Source organism: Thunnus albacares, chromosome 12 (assembly GCF_914725855.1).
Source record: "Thunnus albacares chromosome 12, fThuAlb1.1, whole genome shotgun sequence".
In the NCBI taxonomy this organism is placed as follows: domain Eukaryota; kingdom Metazoa; phylum Chordata; class Actinopteri; order Scombriformes; family Scombridae; genus Thunnus; species Thunnus albacares.
In genome coordinates this window covers 30,203,967-30,227,363 of record NC_058117.1, presented here as the reverse complement: position 1 = coordinate 30,227,363, position 23,397 = coordinate 30,203,967, and the positions used below count along the sequence as shown (strand labels likewise).

The 23,397-nt window shown below is 39.5% G+C and overlaps 1 protein-coding gene across 1 annotated transcript; it reads left to right on the top strand.

The window, feature by feature from the left end:
- The first annotated feature begins 6,284 nt into the window (after positions 1 to 6,284).
- cavin4a (caveolae associated protein 4a) lies at positions 6,285 to 19,546 on the top strand. The gene is made up of 2 exons (XM_044368869.1): positions 6,285 to 6,943; positions 17,467 to 19,546. Exons 1-2 carry the CDS (start codon positions 6,536 to 6,538, stop codon positions 18,070 to 18,072), a joined length of 1,014 nt encoding a protein of 337 aa, XP_044224804.1. The 5' UTR covers positions 6,285 to 6,535; the 3' UTR covers positions 18,073 to 19,546.
- Positions 19,547 to 23,397: the final 3,851 nt, after the last annotated feature.

Here is a 23,397-nt window from a genome sequence, read left to right as displayed (position 1 = left end):
TTGAGAGTCCCAAATGGAGGACGCTATCATATTAGCTGTGTATCACCATTTAGTCGCTCTACTGGAGTATAAACTGCTCCACAATGAGATACAGTATTGGCTGCAGTTAACCGTGAGGCAGGAGTTGATGGTACAAATACAACTCTTCAATAAACTGTGTTATTATTGGTTAGCAATCAAGCTAGCTGGCCTGCCAGTTAGGCAGTTAGACTAGCTATTGTGGCTTGCTAACTCTAGCATGTTAAGGGGTAGCTTTCCAAGTATCCCCACAAGAAGTCACTACGTCACCAAGCTTCAAGCAACACCATATTCCAGTATTTTATGTCACTTTCTTCCTTTCTTTTTGTGTGACCTCCTGATAGACACTAAATCTGGTATGTCTAGTTTAATGATGCCAGAATTGACCCAAGTACACGTGTCCAACTAATGCTACTGCCCAACTGCTGCTAGCTAGCTGGAGCTAATTCTCAGCCAAAGTCTGCAGCCTGAAGGTGTAGCCAGATCTGGCAGCCATATACAGGCCACCAGATCACATTAGGCCCTCTGGTACCAGAACACACCAAAGGGCACCAACACGGAGCCACAATTTACTACCATTATCAATAAGCTAATGGGGGCAAGTTATGCTAAGTTTAGCTAGTGGGCTAACTAGTTTTTAGCACATTAATGCACATATTGCATTGTGGTACAGAGCCCGGGAGTGGCCATGGAGAGAAAAATAACTAATTTGTGCTCTCGATTTAATAATTTGTGCTCTCGATTTAATAATTTGTGCTCTCGATTTAATAATTCGTGCTCTCGATTTAATAATTTGTGCTCCCGATTTAATCATTTGTGCTCTCAATTTAATAATTCACACTCGATTTAATAATTTGTGCTCTTGATTTAGTAATTTGTGCTCTCGATTTAATAATTCGTGCTCATAATTTAATAATTCATGCTCTCAATTTAATAGTATTCACCCTCATGACATCCTCTCGTCCTACGTTCACCCTCACTATGGATTGCTCGGATTTAATGAGGTTTTATTTTGATATTGGACTCAGATATGTGGATATACTTCAGGTTTTGGCTTGTAAGCACAACACTGTGTTATCTCTGAGATCCTTTATAATGTAAGTAATATAAAGTAATATAAATCAAACAAGTTTTACCTTTTCTTCACTCACAACACACAACATTCTTCTTAGTACATCCACGTTCAACACACATCAGCAGCACAAGTAACAAGAAATAGATAAATTAAGTGTATGAATTATTAAATCGAGAGTATAAATTTGTTTTTTGTTCTTTTTTTCTCCGTTGTCCCTCCCGGGTTCTGTATCGTAGATCAGAGTAACGTTATCTAACATGTTGGCTCACAAAAAAAAAAAAGTACAATAATATGACTATTTACATTTTGTTATGCATGTACAGAAGAAGAAATGTGTAATTTACATGTGATGGAAGGTCATGATTCGGTGGTGACACCAGATTTTGTGAACGCAGCTTTCTATTTGAGCTTCTTTCTCGGTGTATATCTGTGGAGGAACTGAGGTCTAAAATGCAAGTTCAGGGAGGTTTGTCTTCTCTGTATGTTTATAATTTTTTTTATTTTCTGTCAAAGGAGTTTTTCTGTAACGTCTTAGTCTCCGTCTACAGGTCATAGGTCAGCCCCCCCCCCCCCCCCCCCCCCCCATCCCCCCCACCCTCCTCCGCTGAGCAACGTGTTTCTACTTGTTGTCGACCATCGCAGCCGTGACTTCTCTAAATGTGACTAGAATGTGTTTGACATGTTAATATTCTGCATGTAGACTTTGAGAGGCTATTTTTGGTCTCTGCCAAAATAAAAAGGACATGTTTTTTTAATGTACAGCGGGGTGCCGATGTGTCATTTGAGTGAAATTTTCCTCTTTTTTTTTAATGTCTGTCTTGTGAGGTTTGTCTTTGATTTGTGTTTCTTCTTCTTCTGACGGTGCTCTCATTTTAATGTGTATCCAACTTCCTGTAATGGATTAATGATGTTTTGTTCACTGTGTGTGTGTGTGTGTGTGTGTGTGTGTGTGTGTGTGTGTGTGTGTCTGCATGCGAGCGAGCGATTCGCCTGCAGAAATACAAATTATTGAGATGACCGGTGTGATCAGCCACAGGAGACTCTTCACAGACAAAAGACTGGTTTATTTTTGCTCTACAGAGACACTGTGACCCAATTCCATACTAAACACTAATATTAAACACCATCTTCTTGACAGTTTAGACTGTTTACAAGGAATTCATGTGCATCATTATAAGGTTGTCAGCCCTTAAAGAAAAGCACATGTAAATTGTTAATTTTATGGAGTCCTGCAGGAGTCAAAACTACTTTCTGTACCTGCAATCTCAAAATAGTGTCAGGCTTTAAGGTGCATAAAAATACTGAATTTGTACCATCATATTAATATTATCAGTTTATCACATTTGTATTTGTCCCCTCAACAATCAAACTTAGGAGATAGGAACATTACGACAAACACTCGTAAATAAACTTCAGAGCGAACGCACATTTACATCACTAAGAGCTTCTTAACGTCGGTCGTCTGTTGTGATAATTAGGGCTGGATTAAAAACAACGATTTTCTTATTTGAATGATCGATCTTTGCATTTGTGCCTTTAGTCAGTAAACGTGTACGTGTGCGCTAAATGTGACGTATGTGGTGTTTACTTAGAGCTTAGAGCTGCATGATGTGTAAAATATCTACTTTGTGGAAATAAAGTTGCACAAAAAGCTAATTTTCAGTTAGAAAAGTAACGTAGGTGATAGTGCAGTGCATTGTGGGACAACATACAGTTGTACACAGTAGAATCTGTGCAAATGTTTGACACATGTTGTAGCACTAGCAACACATCCACACAGTTTACGATAAATTAATCAATCGATGATACTTTTCAGTTGATTTTTTGTTCAATATTTTGGGTTTTCCTGTATTACATGGATATCTCTGCTGCCAGATACTGAAACATTGGTTCAGTATAGTTGAGAAATAGAAAATATCTAATATGATTCTGATAATCTTTACATCATTCAAATCATTTATTAAACAACAAATACCAGCCTTTCAGATGTGAGAATTTTACTGCTCTTGTCTGTTTTATGTTATTTTAAGTTGAAAATCTTTGGGGTTTTGCCCTGTTGGTTGAAAATATTCTGCAATTTATAATTATGTTAATATTATAATATATTGTTTTTTTCTTGGATTATGTAATTTTAGTCAATTAACAGCAGCACAGTTCAGGGTACAATCAATTATTATTAATTTCCTTCCCCAGGTATACAAGCTTTGGGACTTTGTGGGTTGAAAAAGGGGACAGATGAGGTTGAATATGGCCTCCAGTCATGTCATCATCATCATCATCATCATCATCATTAGACCCAAACCCCTGCCTGGTGCTGGAGGGGAGGAGCTAAATCATTAATTAGTGTTCTATCTAATTAAAAACTGCTCATCTGCAGAAGTTAGAAGGAGAGCAGAGGTCACTGCCTCTCCACATGAAAATACACCATTGCGTGTGTGTCGTTTATTTCTGCCAGGGGCGGGGACTCAGGTCTGCTACCCCGGGGTAAATATAGAGTTATAGACACGAGGGAGGTGGGCGGAGAGGAGGGGGGTGGGTGCCGGGGGGGGAATTCAGGGACAAGAACAGCTGCTGGCTTCAGTCGAACACGATCCTTTACAGTAACTCCCTTAAAGACAGGAAATATCAGTGTTTGTAGTCATGAGCACAGTTGATTGATAGATACAGTCAGTTCAGAGAGAGAGAGAGAGAGAGAGAGTCGAGCAAACTAAACTGAAAATGAATTCTGTCTTGTTTCATTGCCGTCACAATGCAAAAAAAACACCAGAACACAAAATACAGCAGTGGTACTCAGATCCTTTACTTAAGCATCAATACAGCAAAATACTCAAATACAAGTAAAAGTCCTGCATGAAAAATCCCACTACAGTAATAGTACATAAGTATTATGAGCTTGATGTAGTTAAAGTATTGCAGTAAAAGTACATAAGTATTATGAGCTTGATGTAGTTAAAGTATTGCAGTAAAAGTACATAAGTATTATGAGCTTGATGTAGTTAAAGTATTGCAGTAAAAGTAGTGGTTTGGTCCCTCTGACTGATATATTATTATATATGACATCATTAGATTATTAATAGTGAAGCATCAGTGTTAGAGCAGCATGTTACTGTTGTAGCTGCTGGAGGTGGAGCTAGTTTACACTACTTTATATACAGTTAGCTAGTTTAGTCCAGTGGTTCCCAACCTAGGGGTCGGGCCCCTCCAAAGGGTCAGCAGATAAATCTGAGGGGTGGTGAGATGATTAATGGGAGAGGAAAGAAGAAAAAACAAAGTTCTGATACACAAATCTGTTTTCAGTTTTTGGACTTCAGTCAATCAGTTAAAAATCTGTCAGTCATGAGCTAGCACAGTGTCTGTAACCTACACAAAGTCCTTTCATTTTAGGCAAAAGCTTCTAACTTATGTTGCATTATTTAGGGGTTAAACCAGCGGTTCCCAAACTTAACATAAAATCAGTATGTAATTATGTCTCCTTGTCATGTTTCAGAGGTCTATGAGTTGTTAGCTCCTCTAAACGTCTTTTCAAATAGACATAAAACCATGGATTTATTATAAGAACTGGATACCGGAGATAAAGATCGTGCCTATTCAATCAAATGAGAATTGCTTGTCTGACGCATGAGCCAAAAAAGTTTCTAGCTTCCAGGTTTATTTCTACCTTGTACGGCCGACTGAATATGCGCAGTAGTGTTTCTCCCGCCGGCCCATAGACACTGGGATAACGTCACAGATTTTAAGGCTCCAGGCTTGAGGAAAGTTTTACAAATATAAAACCTTCATGGATCAAAAAAATCATAATACAAAGAGTCATAATTGACCGTATTTGCAGTTTGAGGTTTGCAATCAACAGTTTTATAGACATCTTTTATAATCTATAGTCTATGGAGACGATGCTTTTTAGGCCGAAGAGGATTTTTTCACTACAATACTACAAGTGACCACTTATGGTATTGTAGCCAGCGAGACTGAGCAGCGGCACCGTGTCTGGTTCTCTTAATACGTCGATGCATTTTACTCAAAGAGGTAAAACTCCAATATTTCACAAAAAATCAAAGATGAGAGAAAAGTTCTGTAAAATGAATCAAAATTTATGTCAGAATTTTGTTTTTTCTTCTTTCCAACAAATTGTCATCTCACAATCTCTCAGATTTATTTTGTGACTCTTATAAAGTCCTGAAGATCAAATAATAACAAAATGCTGCTCATGCACTGATTCATCAGTATTAATAATGTACTTTATTAAACATATTTACTATAGTCAAACCCTGATTTTCTTCAAAACAAGCACTCTTATTTAAGTAGGATTTTAAATGCAGGACTTTTGCTTGTAACTGAGTATTTTTACATTGTGGTACTTTTACTTAAGTAAAGGATCTGAGTACTTCTTCCACTACTGGCTGCACCTGGAGGCTGTTACCCCATGTGAGGCCCCCCATACTTCGTTGAAGGCAGTCACGAAAGCTTACCATAGCAGAATGTAGGGGAGCTGCCTCAAGTGTAGGCCTGTGTTATTTTTAACACATCCATCTGTGTATTTATGGACAACACACTTTTCAGCCCGTTGTCATGACAGATGACGAAGCAAGTTCATGACTTTGGTATATGATGCAGTCAAACTGTGAGCTCAAGACCAACAAAATACACATATCCTTTCATACATGTACTGCACATAAGTGATTCTCAAAATAAATAAATCCTTTTCATGCAGTGGCTGCTCAGAGGAGTGAGTGCTGCTGAGACAGTGTCACTCTGACACTCGTTGTGCTCTCGAATTATCAGTCGTCTCTATAAAGAGCCTCAGATCTCAGTTCCAGTCGATATTTGGACTCTGCTGCCCAGGGGAAAGTAAAAAGGGCAGCGCTGCAATGTTTAATCCCCCAAAACATTCCAGCTCTGTGTAATCAGACCAGACAACTGTGGCTTCTTTTTGCATCTGTCGCTGCAGAGCTGCAGAATGACTCCTAAGCTGTTGTTGATGTACATGTTTCGCAGCTGTTAGCATGAACGTATGTGCAAATAACGGAAAATTAAGAATCAGTGTTGCGTGGGTCTAACAAAGCATGGCAGGGGCGGGGATTTCCATCATCCCCTGCTTTGCGTCTTCCCAAAATGTCCCAGTGTCGCCTTACAAAGAGTTTTTATTTTTAGCCGGGGGGGGTTGTGAGCATTACCGCCTGGCCCACATCTCGATGAGGGCTGAATTCAGGTTGCATTTTTAAAAAGGGGTGGGTGGAGTTTCCCCTCTCTTCTGTCCCCAGACCTGAGTTTGGGTCACAGTGGTTGGGTGTTGCCACTCTCCGGTCTCCAAGCTGGTAACCCCAACGGTCGTCGTCCTTTTTCCCCAAACTAAACCACAAATCTGTGACTTTCAATCAAGTGTCACACAAATTTGAAGCAAGATCATCAGATTTAAGGCCCCCCCTCCATCATCGAAACACTGCAATGGATCAGCACAAGTATCGCACAGCGGGAGTCCATGAGAAGCTGGAGATCATCGGGGTGGAGGATGAGGCCGGGAACCCCATCAGCGCCCTGACCATCCTGTCGCTGCTGGAGCGCGTGGCCGGCATCATCGACAACGTCCAGTCCTGCCAGCAGCGTATGGAGGAGCGTCAACTGGAACTGGAGACCAACATCAAGACCATCCAAGGCGACGTCCTGAAGCTTGCCAAGGACCACAACGACACCAGCGGCACGGTGGAGAAGCTCCTGCAGAAGACCCGCAAGGTCAGCGCCAACGTCAAGGAGGTCCGGACACGTGTCGAGAAGCAAAACGTTCGCGTCAAGAAGGTAGAATCTACGCAGGATGAGCTGCTCACCCGCAACAAGTTCCGCGTCGTCATCTATCAGGTAAGCGGAGGTTTGGATGAATCTGTTGGACGAAGTAGAAAACATCCAAGATAAAAGGTTATTTTAAAAGGTTTTGTCAACCCTTAAAACAGTAGAAGTGAAAACACCAAATAATCACGACTGGAGGGACCAAGTTTTCATTTCTTTTAAAAATCTTTATGCAGTTTGTTTTAATGGCAAAACAGTTTCAATTAATTGTTAACGTCATACATCAAGCATGAATGCCAAACATTTCCTGGTTTCAGCTTTTCAAATGTTTGTCTGTGTTTTCTCTTTGTAAATGGGTATTTGGGGTTTGTTCATAACCATTCCTTCATTTTTTATCTTGTCATTTAAAATTATTAATTGATTAATCTAAAAATATATATTCGATAGATTAATCCAGTGATTTCCAACCTGGGTGTCAACCAGATACCTGAGAGGTCTTGAGGTGATTAACTGGATGGGAAAACAGAAAAATGTGTTTCTGCTCACAAAATTCTGTAATTTTTCTGATTTTTTTCAATTTTTGTTTTTGGCTTATAAATTACTGGATACTTTCACATCTTCAGGCCCCTAAAAAGTACTTCAATAAAACAATAATAAGATTGTACTATAGATAAACCTTTGTTTTAAAGGACATCAAGCCAAACTAATTGATGTGAAATAGTTATGTTAGAATATCAATAACAATGCTTAAAGCTGGTATCAGCTGATGACAAATTGGAAAATCAAAGTTTAAAGAACAATCAGTATTGATGACTATTATTTAAGAGTTTAACAATCAAAAACTCATCTGTAGACTATCAGGACTGTGTGGGTGTGGTTTGATCAGATTTCACTGACAGTGCGGGCGACATCGGCAAACACTCTACTACTGCCATCATATTTTGATTCCAATGATAACTCCTAATGGAAATATGTGACATCATCTTCGTCCAGTTGAGCCCCACCCATTTCAAACCAGTGAGAAGTGAGACCAAAACAGAAAATAACCAGAATCGTCTTAACTTTGATTGGAAATTCTCAGTAATTAAGTGAGTGATTATGAGCTTCAGATGAGCGTTCTCCAAGTTATAATTACAACTGAGAAACTGGGATTTTTCTGAAAGCTCTGATATATCCCACTTTGTACATAATAATACAGAAGTGCCTGAAAACCAAACAAATATGTACACATCATTCAAAGCAATTAAACACAAATTTAATGGATATACAGTATTTTAATCTCTCAGACGACCAACTTAGTTATAATATAACCTTCCTGTGTGTCATGAACGAGGACTCAAATGCAGACTCACAAGACAGGCAGATGAAACGAGAAGGTAATATAATGCAAAAGCAAAAAACCTCAGGCTTGCAGGTAGAAATAGAAACCAGTTCAAAGCAGATAAACAGGTGATAAACCACAGGAACAGATAAAGTCCAGGATCAGGACGGCTAGAGAGCAAATGTCCCATAAAACAACTTCAATGACCTGGCAAAGAACAAAGGAAAAGGACCAGTACAAATAGTGATGAGCTAATGAGGGAATGGGCAGCAGGTGCAGACAATTACTGAGTTGGGACAGGTGCGTGGACGGGGGAAAAGGAGGGAAAGTCCGAGGGCATCTGGTGGACAGCTTGAAGATGGCGGGTCTGTGGGGGGATTTAGAGGAAAGAACATGGCCTGTGAGAAGTGAGCAGGGGCCTGAAAACAGACTGAGGGCAACGCAGAGGAGGGCTGGAGATGAGAGGATGTGGCTGCAGAGAGCAGATAGTGACAGATCATGATACTGGTGTCAAGTCTTTAAATATAAATCTTTAAAATATCCATCCGACATGGTGTGAACGTAGTGTAAGGGCCAAGTTATGCTCAGAAAGAACTAGTTTGAGTTTTCTATTGACAGAAGTTGTAAAATAAAGCTGGAAGTACTGACAAAAATGTGATAAACATATCAATAAATTTGTGTACTTATTAATAATTGTAGGCCTTTTTGTCTCTACTGGTTTTCCGTCATTCTTTGACCTTGAAAAAGGTATTAAATTCTATGTAGTACTGAAAAGTTAAATTCAATTTGGTGAACACTGCAGTAACTCTGTCCATCACTGTGTGAAGTGGGGCGGCTCAATCATCCAGAGAGCAGTTCTGATGAAGTATATAATGGCAGCTTAAGAATCTGAATGAGGAAATTGGTTTTCAGGGAAAATTGGTTATAAGAATGTCTGAATTTCGTCAATACAGGAACTGTATGCTAAGACAGGGCAGCTCCTGTCTCTGGATTATCAGATCCGGAGGTCTTGTTCATGTTTCCGTTTCCGTTTTACGAGAAACTGGAGCATAATTAAGTTAATGATCAAAAATAGAGTAGATTAATTCCTGCAGACGGTCGGTACAAACTCTGTGCCAAGCAGCGAGATCTTAACTCAAATGAACTCTGACTCAATTCATTAAGTGAGAGGGTGAGCGGGAGGGATGTGAGGAAATTAATGGTAGTTTCAGGTCCAACCCCTTAAGAGCCCCTCGTCTCCGTTAACTCTGGCAATTTTGAGAAAAGCATCCTTATTAATGTTGAGAGCAAGCGACCGTAATCAGGTCAGGTGAAAAACGTGAAAACAAGATGATTCACCTTCAGAGTTTTACTGATTTTTTACTGATTTGAAACACTTCACCGAACTCTGCAGGCAGACGAGACACTTTAAATTTCAAGAACACACAGGGGCGGACTTTACCATCAGGCTAGGTAGGCAACTGCCTGGGGCCCCTAACTATAGCTATAGATTTATTATGATGTTCAGATATGAAAAAATATTGCATTATGTTACTATCATTACTCAACATAACCCGAAATAACTTACAAGAGGCCCCCAAGGCGCTTAAAAAATATGAAACTATATACTTCTACTTCAGAGGAAAACATTGTACCACTTCATTTATCTGACAGATTAATGTTACTGGTTATGTTGCAGATTCAGATATTACTAACAAATATATAACAATTAAAATATGATGCATTGTTATTCATTTAACTATCTAGCAATATATAAGAATTAAAAGCTCCACCTTGAGGTAAATTAAATATATTGTGCTAATAATTCCTCTCTTTCACTCTTCAGTTTCAAAATTTGAATGCAGGATTTTAACTGTTAAAGTACTTTAACATTGGTGTATTAATACTTTTACTCTAATAATTACTACTACCACCACTGCCAGCATTCCCAGTTAGAGAAAGTATGAAAATAAAGTAAGATAGAGTTTGTCTGAGGCCACGAAATCACAACAATCTGAACGCTTATTGAAACCACGAGCATCGAAATCAGCAACATTTGCATGAACAAACATTCACGTCGAGTCATCTTTCAACAGGAAGGGTCCAAAAATAGACCAAACGAGGTGTCTTATCTGCAAATAGACACCGATGACTCGTCCTTTTACGAGCGCAAAGAGAGTGAGAATACTCCGAGGCTGCTGCTGATTGAGGAGGCCGTCGCTGTCGAAGAGATGGACAGACTTTATAATAGTAGTGAATTGGAGAGCTGAGGGATTTTCTCTGGAAGCAGCTGGTGGGATGACAGATGATTCTGTGAACCGAGAGTAGTTTTAATGGTGATCAAAGACGTTCTGTGCGTCGCTGCGGGCGCTGCGACCACGGCTTTGGTCAGACAAGACGAGAACAGTGTCAAATGAAACACACAGACCCCGGTTAGTGTCAGGGGTGAAGATTTCTGATGAATCATTGTTTTAAATTATGATTCGAATACTTATTTCGTAGAGGTTTTAACTCAGTTTGTCACTTTAAACACACACCTCTCTGCAGACTCCATGTTTCTATGGTTTCAGTCGTCTAATCTTCTGTGCTTTGTTCCTGATTAATTTTATGCAACAGTGCTCTCTTTGAAAATAACCACAGTGACTGAAAAGATGAGACCTCTAATCTATCAATAGATGTATTACATGTTCACATTCATATAAGTATCATAAAGTGATCACTGTAAATGAAGGCGCAACAGTGTTTGGTAAAAGGTTTGTTTCATTCGTTTCCTTGACCTAATACACTATTTCATGCTCTCAAATTAATAATTTGTGCTTTAAACTCACTACATCTGCACTTTCCATCACTCAGGAATATGACTTCACTAATGGAAGTGTTAAAGATTATATAAAATTGTCTTATTAAAGCCAAAAACCAAAGTATATCTAAGTATCTTAGTTACTTATCAGAGTTAAATCCAGTAGGTCAAAGCAATAAAATAATCTGAGGATAAATAATGTAAAGCAGACACATTTTAAAACTATAACTTCAGTGATTTATTGAGTTGTTACACATCCTGACACATGTGACACTCACTAAAAACAACAAAGCTTTAAAATAAGTTATTATTAATTTACCCCTGAAGGCATTTTAACATGTTAAACTGAATAAAGGGTTTTTTTCTGTGTAGATTAAAGAGGTTTTACAGAATCTTTTTAAAAAATTATTAACAAAATCTTCTGATTCAAGGTGAAGGTAATCCATTAAAATAACTTGATATCACAAATGAATATAAAGTAATGGGCAAATATACATTTCAGCTTCATATGATTGGAAGAACGTTTTACTGGACATAATCTTTATTCATCTTTATCTTCATCTTCACGTTTCCTACGGACAACTCAAGACCTGTTACTTTGTGCTTTTATTGAAAATCTTTACACTTGTAAATTTAAATGCCATTTAAATCAGTTTTCTGACTAAATTTTACTTCTTGTCCATTTGGAAATCCCTCTGAATAAAGCATCCAGGCCAGTTTAACTCTGTTATAAAATAGAAACCTTGTTGATGATAAAGATGAAGGACTGTCCTGGAGATAAACACTCGTCTATACGAGATATACATTCAGCAGTCGCTATTAAATGGAGATGCTTTCCTCGTTAACGTCCAGACTTCAGAATAGTAACCGGAGTGTTATGTGCTGTGCGAGCAGCTGCCGTGGATCCGTGACAGAGAAACCTATTCTGGGATCTCCACATTCTCCGTCGCTGCCAGCAGGGACACGCTGTAAACTGCTGTCAACCAGCATCAGGGTCTGACATGCCAGCCAATCAGCCAGTGCGGTAGTTTGAAAATAAAAAAAAATCTGTTTGGTATGTACGACTGGGTACCACAGAACCCAGAATCTAAAGATCCCTTCCTGTAGAGGGGCCCTCAATTAAAATCTTTTTTTAGTTTGAAGGACCTTTTGATTACAGTAAAGTATTAAAGCTTCCATGGTGCATATAGATGAATATATGTTTGCTTCATCAAGTCACTGGGTCAACTGGGGCTAAATAGTTTGTATTAACCCTGAATCCGGCCCATAATTTTAAATAACATAATGTAGAAAGGTGCTCTGGTGCTCTTCAGTTTGGGGATCCTACTAGTTTAGAGTTATTAGAAAGATTTGAGGGTAAATTTAAAAAGCCTTTAATACTTTATGGCCGTTTCTGAACAAGCTATGGTAGCCTTCTAGTCTTCATGGATGTAGGAACATGTCATCCAGTGCAGCGATGTGACTCATTGATGTGTTTGTAATAGTTTTTGGACAACAACGGAGGTCTACTTCACAGAGGAATAAGATATATCAGGCTTCAGATACACACACAATACTTTTAAGTAGATCAGTTCATTGTTGGTTTGAATCCAAACATGAGATTTGTTTGATGAGAAGAAAATTATAGAAAATCACCAGCCTTATCTTTTAAAGTTAGTGGAACAATTGTAGTAATGGTTTCCTGTGGCAAAGTCCACCGTTGGGTTAAAGCCTCCATCCATCCTTCCGCCTCTGAATGAGGAAATCTGTCCACATATATATATACGTCATCTGAACTGCACCACTGCTCCGGATCAAAATTACTACGACTGCTAGATGATCTGTCACTCAAACGTGACTATATGTCGTTTTTGGGCGACTGACTTTACGACCTTTAATGTAATTTTTTTTGGGGAAAGTTTCAGTCTGCAAGCTTTCATGTTGTACATGGCCCCTGCAAGACAAAAAAAAATGTTGGGGACCCCTCATTTACAAGATATTTAGATGTATCATCTCGTTCCAAAGAAAACAATACTGTATGTTTTGAGCTAAAGCAGATATTTCAGCCCACTCTGTGTCTCAGCAGTGCATTGACTCCAGGTTTAGCTCAGTCTGGTTTTCTCTCCCCCGCCCTGCCTGCAGAGGAGACAGTCGCAGTGTTGGGTTTCCTCATGACTGATGTGCTGTCGGTTATTCTGAGGGCTCCCTTCATCTCCTAATATAGAGCTTCAGCTCCGGTCATTTAGCCAGGAAGCAACAAGCGGTTTGTTAGAGACAGTCGTCGCCAGTGGCTGAATAATGAAGGCTGGGACAGTGGGCAGTAATAAGAAAAAGATAAATGGCTGCTGGTTTACACTCAGGGCCGGTCCACCTCTGCTGTTGTTCCCAACATTAGAGGACAATGTGTAATTTTTAGAGGAGTTAATGGGTTTTTATTTTGTGATATTTCTGCTTTGTGGCAATGAGAGAAGCTGAGTTAAACTGCTCACAGGCAAAGAGATTAAAACAAGAGGTCACCAAGCTGCTGTTACAGGAGAACATTTGATTTACAAAGTTCATTGACAGTTTTAGTGACGTTACATGTTGGTACAATGTTTTGCTGTCTACTACTATACTGCTTCCCAGTCAGCCCCTGTCAGCTGAACTCACATCCATTCATACGACTCCCACAAAAGCTGGACACGTCAACCATTTATTACTTTTATCCATTAATACAGCTCTATAGACCATTTTCACACTACTTGAAGGTTTCATTTAAAACATTTACTCATCACATTCACAACTATTTCAACAATTTATACATTACTTTTAGTTAACTGCCTCTGTTTGCTCCCTAACTAGTAATTTCTTTTTCTAATTCAATGAGCTACTGCACAGTCTCGTATCCCCTGGCAACTGCAGAAGTACCCGAGTACCCCTGGCTGGGATTCACTGTTCTAAGAGTTAACATTTTATAATAGTAAGTAATGTAATAGTAACGTTATCTGTCAAAATGTTCTGACTTCTGAGAACATTTCAGTGTTGTTATTACGGTCAAGGTTACATCATGTTTCCTAGAACAACAGTCTGAGAAAACAGTCTGTTTTAGTCTTATCAAGCTTCTCACAGTAGGAAATCACTGCCAACTGGCCAAAACTTCTCACAGTGACACATTTTTGGTCCTAGGAGAACGTAGGAAGTCACTCCTATCTCAGCCGATATTTAAGTGTTCCCAGAGGAGTCCTGACCTGCCAGGAGACGGTGTTCAGACAGACAGAGATATTCAGTGAGAGGAGAGGTGTTTTGGTAACGCTGAGTTACACTTTATTGTAATGGAGAACATGCAGCTTTGCAACACTTCAGCATCTTAAATCAAACTTTGATCACACGTCATAAAGATGATATGCATGACAAGGGTCCTCAGTGAGAGACTTCACCAGATCTCACCGGGTCATCCAGCGGTGGCAGCTTTATTTATTAAGTTATTGCAGTTGGTTTTTATTTAATGTAGACTTAAAGAAATGTCATTTTTCCAGTGTTCCAGTGGTGGAGAGTTGTACGAGCCATCATCTGATTTGCTCGATTTGTTGCTGAGCTCTTTAACTCGACTGCCATCTAAATAATATGCTTTTAAAAGTTTGTTATTTTCCAAAACACTGACTCAGCTGACTGATTGACTGCAGGTCTGGACCTCTTCCAACTTCTCTCAGACTGAGGAGCTACTTTAAAATATTTTGTGAATTACCTGCAGACCAAAAACTGAGCAGTCCTAAAGTTAGGACAGACTCCGACGATGTTTTGTGAATACAGCCGCAGATTACATCAGGCTCCTTGGAGAACATTCCTACTTTTCAGGATATTATAATTAAGATCCAGATTACGTTCAATCTACAGAGCTGGAAGGGGCGGCATCTTGCATAGCTTCGTTCTCCCGTATATATAATTAGTAACAGGCACCACCCTGATGAAGGTGAGATAAAAGTTTAGTGGATAAAGCAGAGTGGTGCAGTGGAGAAGAGTTGTGCGACCTGTTTTAATTTTGCATTGAAGTTCAAGGTGGTCTGCATCTCACTGTGTGTGTGGCTTGATATAATGACTGTTTGTAAAATTAAACTGTGCTCAGCAGCAGAGTCTCTCTCTCTCTCTCTCCGCCACCCGAGGTTATTAATACACGCCTTGACCCACATTGCCTGCCGCTGTAATTATTGTGTCATTCACAGAGACTGGATGCGCTCTGATCACTCCTCCCTGATTAATGAGTGTGATCGTTGTAGGTGGCCGAGCTTAATTAGGATTAATTGGTTTTCACATCCAAAGTCACCTGTAGGGCGCAGCAGGTGGAGCTGGGCTGTTTCTGTCGGCCATCAAGAGGCACATCAGAGTGTAATCCGTTTTTATGGGTTTTGGTGTATTTTTAGAAAAGTGAGACTCTTGTGTTCTTGGACTGTCACAAAGAGGTGCTTTGAGCTAAATGCTAACACAAAGGTGTGGTTGGAAAGTGAATGTGAATTTTTGCATCTTTTGCACAAATCTGACTTTGTTTATTTGATCCAAACAGCCAAAATACCAACTGTACATTAGCTGTAAGTGAGCTACCAACCAAAGCTTAGAGATATGTACTGATTTCAAGTTGAAACATTTTTAACTTGTGCAGCAAATTTACTACTAATCATGTCTTTCCATTGACCTTGTATGCAGTCACGCTGCCTCTAAAATTTGCTTCAAGGTTGTCTTAGCACTTAGTAACAATGCTAACATGCTAAAATTTGCTTATTAGCGGAATACACAAAATACAGCTGAGGTTGAAGGGAATGTGAGTAGTTTTGCAGGTATTTGGTCATAAAGTATTAGAAAGCATTAAATATGTTATTGGGATACATCATCTGGGAACCATAAATGTCCAAATTTTATATCAATCCTTCCAGTAATTGTGGAGATTTTACTGGAAAGGTGAAAACTTTGACCTGTTGGTGGCACTAGATGAAAATTCAGTAGATTTCATCCTGTGGTAACCATAAGAATGTAAACCAAATTTCATGGCAATCCATCCAATAGTTGTAGAGATATTTCAGTCTAAACATGGTGGTGGAGGTACAAACAGATGGTGTCATTATTATTACCAGCTGTCTTGAGTCACAGGTGTTGTTCCTGCCAGAAGCTTCCTGTATGAATGAGTCTCAGTTTCTCCTCATATGTAAAAATAGAAAAACTTGATCTCATGAAGATCCCAGTGTGTTCAGAGGCAAGAGGCTGCAGGCCCGGTCTGACAGAGTATCGTGTTTTCTATCAGGACCTGCATCATCTCAACAAGCAACATAACATTTTATCCTTAATGGACAGAGAGTCAGATGAGACAATGGATATCCGTTTCATCTCCGTGCTTATACTACAGTCCAATTTAATATATCGACAAGTCCTACCACCAGTTGGCTCAAAACTTCAAAGAGCAAAGCAGATGCTGAGATTTAAAAAATTTGTAGAATCACAATTTTAAAAAACGTAAAACATTTGTGGAAATATTTGCTGCCTTCCCCAGAGTCCGATGAGATGTAGGTCCAGGATGTGTTTAGCCTGCTGCGTTCATGTCATCAGACAAGACAGTCAAGACAGTTGTATGATTACAGAGTTAGAAATACCTTCACTGACAAAATTACATTATATCCATTAAATATGTGTTTGTCACCATGAACAATAGGCTTTGGCTGACATGAGGCGTCCTTATTGGCTAGATTTTCAGCCAAGCCGGATACATCTGAGCTTTTAGAAAAGATTAGAACGTTTCCCAGTCGTGATGCTCACACTGAACATTTACATGGAACAGGTTCTTCTTCTTCTTCATTCTGATTTCCAGCAGACTACATGCCTTGTGGCACATTGCTGTATCTGATAAGGGGACCGAACTGGTTTGTCCATTGACCATTCCAATAAAGTTCTATACAAACAAGATAGTCACATGGCCTTGTTGTCAACAAACACAAAAGCAGCTGTACTTTTAGCCATTTTCCTTTGTGGAAACTTCCCCGAACGCTGGATTAGCCTGTTCTCCACAGACCCTGTTCACACAATGCGCTCTTTCATCTGCGCCATGTTTGTAATTGTTTACTTCTGTGCTTCTTATTCATCATTCTTATGCTGAATTGTGAGACTGTGAAACTGCTTAAACTGCAGACAGCCGACCAAAATTTCTGACATTCAAGAAATCCAACCAATCGTTGTTGATCATTCAGGTAATTAATCAAGTATTGTGACCTTAAACTGCATGTCAAACCACAATGGCTGCAGTTGGAAGCAACCAACTTAGGGTTAAAATCTGAACAGTTTCTGCCTGGCTTAATACAACCAGAGATGTTAATGCAATGCATACCTGGGCATAAACAGTATTTGGTAAATTGTATGACCCTACTTTCAAGCAAGTTGTTTCTTTTTGTCGTTTTTCTCTCTCTGGATCCATTTAGATGCTGTATTTTCCCGATTTGATTTGTTTATATAGAAATACAGACACTGAAAGCTCTGTCCTGTCTTTCTTCTTCTCTGTAGGGCGAGGCAGAGATCCCATCAGTGGCTGTCACTAAGTCTCCTAAAGGAACAGGCCTGGAGGGGCTGGAGATTGAGCCCGACGCCTACGATCTCCCTGCTGACCTCTCCTCCGATGAGGAGTACCTGAGCGTGGAGGAGTCCGACCCCTCACGAGCCACCCGCATCAAGAGGTCAATGGCGAAAAGCGGGGAGACCCTGAAGGCTGCCTTCTCCAAGGAGAACATGAGCAAAACCAAAGGCAACTTGGGCACCAGGTTCCACAACTTCGGTGAGAGAGTCATGTCGCCTGAAAGGAGGGAGAAGATGCACCAAGCCGGCGAGCGCCTGAAGCACTCCGGCGAACGGCTGAAGGAGAATATTGCCAAGAAAGCCCCAAACAAAGAGACCTTCCGCATCAAGCTGAAGAAGGAGAGGGCCGTCGCCGAGGGCCAGGAGGTTGCCGACGCCGAGTCTGAGCACCACACGCAGGCCCAGAAGGGGGACGCTTCAGAGGCCAGCCCAGCCGTCACCTACACCGAGGTCGTCACAGAAACCAAGAGGGAGGGACCTGTGGAGGAGGCCGGCGCTACCCGGATAGCCGGAGGAGAGGAGGATTACAGGAAGTAGATCAGCTGCAATGTTGCAGCGCTGATATGAAGAAGAGGCTGGAAATTAGAGAAAGCTCATAATGCCCAGAAGTTACAGAGAAGGTCTTTGATTGGTCAACATCGACGAAGGACGTTTTTATGTTCTTGAGTTGGGTGTTGGTACTGATACCACAAATCTATTTCAGGGTGTGGATTCAAGTCTAGTTATTCTATCAAATCTAATGTTTCACTTATTTTGAACAACTATATAATTTAAAACCACTTAATCTGATACAAACTCAGACATGAATGTGAGAATCTTTATTTATATGCACTAAGAAGAATTAAAGTTTAGGATTTAAGGTAAATAGTTCCTGAAGTCACTGATGTGATGGGATCGGTTGTGTTGCGTTTGGGTTTATTTGCACAAGAAGGCTGGATGGAAAAGACAGATGGATGAAACGGTTGAAAAGTCTTTGAGAAGGATGATGAATGTTGATGTGAAGTTAGTGTATCTGGATGTACATATAATGTTGTACATACTGCCAAAACAAGGAAGGTGAAGTTAGTCCGAGCAGGCCTCAGCTGGTCTCTGAGAAGCCTAGTGAGAAAAAAAAAACAAAAAACATGGATTCAACGTCAGACTGGTTTCTGTACGAGAAACAAATCTAGTAGGAAGCAAAGAATTTTTGTGGTGCTTAAAAGCAGCATCAGTTAATCGCATAGATAAACATTAAAGCTGCACCAGGCAAAGAGAAATAAGCTTTGGGACTTCATTACTCAGAAATCCACCGAGGCTAAACTCTTATAATTCATGCTGAATGCTTAATATCAAGCAGGATAAAACTGAATGAATAGTTATCTGGAGATGACCTTTGGCTGTACGATAGGCAGAGAGTTGGTCACAGAGGGATAAAATGTGGTTTGCATTTACTAAATTAGTATCAAATTACTTTAGTTAACTTTATGTTTTCCATTTGGTTTCACTTCATTCATTCAGCTTGCAGTTGTGTCCATGTTATCCAATGCTTTGTTGGGGGCGTTTTGTTTTGCTCCAACCGATCAGTAGCAAGTAACGGACACAAAGCGGCTGCTAGCAGCAGTTAACTTAACATTTTTGTTGAACAAATATGCAGATTTCAGACTTATTTCTGAACACATATGTCATTTTTGTGTCACTATTTCTCAGGATTATAGCCAGGTACCTTACTAGCTAACTGTGTAGGAAGATTCTTTATCTCATCTACAAAACTCTGATTGTTTGAGTGTTTCTACAGCCGGCTGAAATAACCGGCTGACCTTTGAATCACTGAACAAATTGGAGATGTGGGTAGAAATTTAGAGGTCTGGAACCAGGCTACTTTAAAGCGAGAATATAATTTTTATAATTTTTGCTGAACAGCGTCCACTGTTGCCACAAGTGGTAATTACAGGATAACAGCACATTGAAATTCCCTTCCGACATGCCCTTTAGTCAGCTGCTTGAAAGACGTAAGAGAGCGAGTGAAATGGGATCTCAAGCAGGAAAAAACAAACATGTGTCCTGGTGAGGTGCAATATGTTGAAATCTTGTTTTATTTTTGTGATAAAGTCTGTCAAACGTTTTAATAGTGTAACAAATAAAGAGGAGTTATAAATCCAGTGAATCCAGTGACTGACATTAGCCTCTGAGTGTGTTTGCTTCTAGATGTCTTGAGCTTTATTTTGGGCCCATTTCCCCCCAATATTCAGCCTGAAACAGTCAGTATCTTTGGAAATTTTGGGATCTCCACTAGAATTGAAAATAAAGTTTGACTAAAGCTCAGCCAAGCAAACAAACACTGATAAAATCTTAATCTTAAAAAAACTAAAGAGATAAAACTAATAAAAACTTTGCATGAACCTTATAGTAACGCAGTCCCTTATAACTTAAGCTTATCTTGATTGTCATGTTATAGACATTAGATGGCTGTAATTACTCTTCTTATAGTGAATGTAGTGGATTTAAGGCAGTCTGAGATGTGGTGTTGGTGGCTTCAAAGCTTTTTGGTGTATAAATGTGTTTTTTTTTTTTCAATTTCGCTGCTTGATATTTATAGTTTCTTTTGAAGTTCTGCAAGTTTATTCTCCTGGAGTGATTAGTGATGTGAAAGCTTTCATCAGGATGATAGGATTCAAAGTTTTTTGGAGCTTCAGTCATCAGATACTCTTAATATTTTCTGTAGAAGCTTTGCTTAGTGCTGTCATTTCACATTAATACAGTGTCTTACACTTGCTGTATAGCTTTAAACCTCTGTTTCATATCATAGCTTCCTGTATTTCTGCTGGTGAGTTACACTTTACCGATGTTGAATTTAATGCCGTAGACTGAGTATTTGGTTTGAACATTTTTGATTACCAACTCAATTTTATGTTTTTTACAATCATCACAATCCAGTTTTGACATTTTACAATGAAAAACAGCTGATTGAAGACCTGTGTTGTTGTTTTGGCCTGTAATGTAAAAACAGCACCAGACATTTATCCTTTTGTTGTTGTTGTCGTTGTTTTTGTATGAATAAAGTTCTCATGAAATCTGAATGTCAACTGAACATTTCATTATATTTTATGAGGACAAAATATTGTTTCTGCTGGATAAAAAAAAACACTTGAACTGCAGTTTTTGGTGTGTTTTTTTCATCATTTGACATATTGCAGCTTGCAGCTAACGTTTTGCTTAAATTGTCACCCATCAAAAATGTCTCCTACTAATATTATAGCCACGTTTAACACGGGATGTAAAAGTAAATGTAATATTAATGCAGACAGTTAAGATCAAACCAGGGTTATGAGATTTTGGAGTAAAATATTTCCATTTTAGCAGATGTTTTGCAGATCTTTCACATTCAGTTTTGGTGAATTTTGACACACCGATTTGTAGCATTCACCAATTGCAAACAACTCTGTGTCCTATAAATTAAGTTCTTATGCAACTGAATTGCAACAGCAAATACATTTAGCTAGAAATGTAATGCTGGCTGAATTTCTCTCAACATAATGAGAAAATGTTAATTAAAGTATTTGGCAAATTGCAAAAATGTTGATACTGAAAGTATGAGTGAAATGTTCAGCTCAGTCTGCATCTCCATGAACTACAGAAGGAAATATCCGGCTCTTTAGTAGCTAAATGCTTCACTACTGTTTGTTCACTAGCTAGTTGCTAACTTTGTCTGTCGTTTGGTGGTGGGCAGGTAAAAGTAAAGTAGCATCTAGTCATTTGATCCACTGTTAATAAAAAAAAATGATTTGAGCAGCTTTAATTATACCATGTTAAAATGGTCACAGTTAGTATGTTAACACACTAACATACTGTATAACATTTAGCGTGTTAGCATGCAAATGTGAGAATGTTAGTATCAATCTCAAAGTCCAGCTGAGGCTGAGGAGACTTTGGTAATTTTCTGTTGATGTATCTTGTCATGAAATGTTGGACAAGTTGATATTTTGCATGGATGAAACAACCACAGTCATTAGCGTTCATCCTCTGAGGACCATTAACATATCTGTACCATATTTCATGGCCATGTGGAGATATTTCACATTAGACTAAAGTGTTGGACCAATAATGGACAGGCCAGCTTTACTATCCCTAGAGACATGCTAGTGTGGATAATGTAACTGTAGTTAAATCATTTCAGTGCAATTTTACTTTTATCTTATTGCATCTTTGTAGTTTTAGATGAGCAAAATTGATATATTTGTCCCAAAGTTATACCTCAGTTTTGTTTTGCTGTATACAACTACTGATTAACATCTGCTGCAAAAAGTCAAATCAAGTCAAATCTGTTAAGCACTCTTGACAAAACTACTTAAATATACTGGCAGAAAGCAACACAGAGCAAACTGATCAAAGAAAATGAAGCCAACAGGGCAGAGTCTGTGCCAGTTTTGTATGTGTGTCCATGTGCAAAGCACCATTGAACAGCATCCATTTGTGACAAGTGACATCCTAGTCTTAGCCTGCTTTGTCATGTCGATGTTTCTACCCTGCTCTGTGCGTCAGTAAAACCAGGACAACGTCTTTGTTTCGTCTTCACTGTTCTCCGTCTGTCCCCGGGCCCCATTACACCCAAACTTTGATTCAGTCTTGACAAACAGTGTGTGTACAACAGCAGCAGCAGTCGAGCAGGGTTTTGTCCTGAGATGAACTCAGCACAGCAGCAGCCATGGTGAGGGCTGCTCGCTGAGAAGAAACAAGCGGGAGGAAAAGCAAAAGGCAGGGGAGGGCAAAAAACAGACAAAGAGTAAGACAGATAAGTGGGACATAACAAATAAGAGAAGGGAAAAAAGCCAGACAGAAAAATGAAAAGAAGAGAAAAAACAGCATGAGTGAGTGACATGGAGAGACACAATGAGCCATGAAGACGCAGAGCAACAGGAAAGCAGCGTGGAAGACAAAGAGAAAGAACAGCCAGTGACAGGAAAAGCAAGAGAGGGGGAAAGATAAACAGACAAAACATGAAGAATCACAGATGGAGCACCCTCCATTTAGACTCTAAATGCTTTGCTCACAGAGAATGAGGACAATCTCTCAGGTTTTGTTGTTAAAACTGGGTGGAAACAATTAGAGATTCTGCATTGCAGAACCAATCCAAAGTATTTAGGGCGACCCTTCATATTGGGGTGTTGACATGCATTTCACTACAGAGGAGAACGGGGGAGAGAGCATCATTTTATGGTAAGGCGTGTCCTTGACAAAATGTAAGGGACGTAGGTTCCTCATTCTCGCCACTGTTCAACCAACTACCGTGCATTTAGAAATCCCCAGACTTCGGTAGGCGGAGATCTCTGATTGTCTGGTATCGTGAGGACAGGGACCGGGAAAAAGGGATATATCAAAATCAAGTGATAGAGAGTAAGAGGGAAAACAAGACGGAGAGTGAAAAACAAAGACATTGAGTGGGAGAAATAGAATGACATCGGGAAACACAAAGAGACTGAAGGCAAGTAAGAAGGACACGAAAAAAGAAAAGGAAGAGGAAACAGAGCCAGGAAGGGAGAGGTTGAGCTTAAACTTGTGAAATTTCCCCAACTCCTGGTGATAATAGCTCTGCCGATACAGCAGCTTAGTACCAATAAAACACCCAGGTGGTGTTCACAATTCTCTGCTTGATGGGCAAACGCTGCGTTTCAAACCAATCTGCTTCTCATTGTTCTGTCTATGCTGTACTCATAATGTTCACCTACAGTAAAACAAGGAAGAAAGGGGCTGTGCAACAGTCATGTCCGAGTATCTAAAGAGCTTGATACAACTCTAAATGGGAGGTGTGACGATGAGAGACGATGAGTTATTTCACAGAAATTTACTGTATTATTTTACAGCTTTTTTTGTTTTTTCTACATTAAG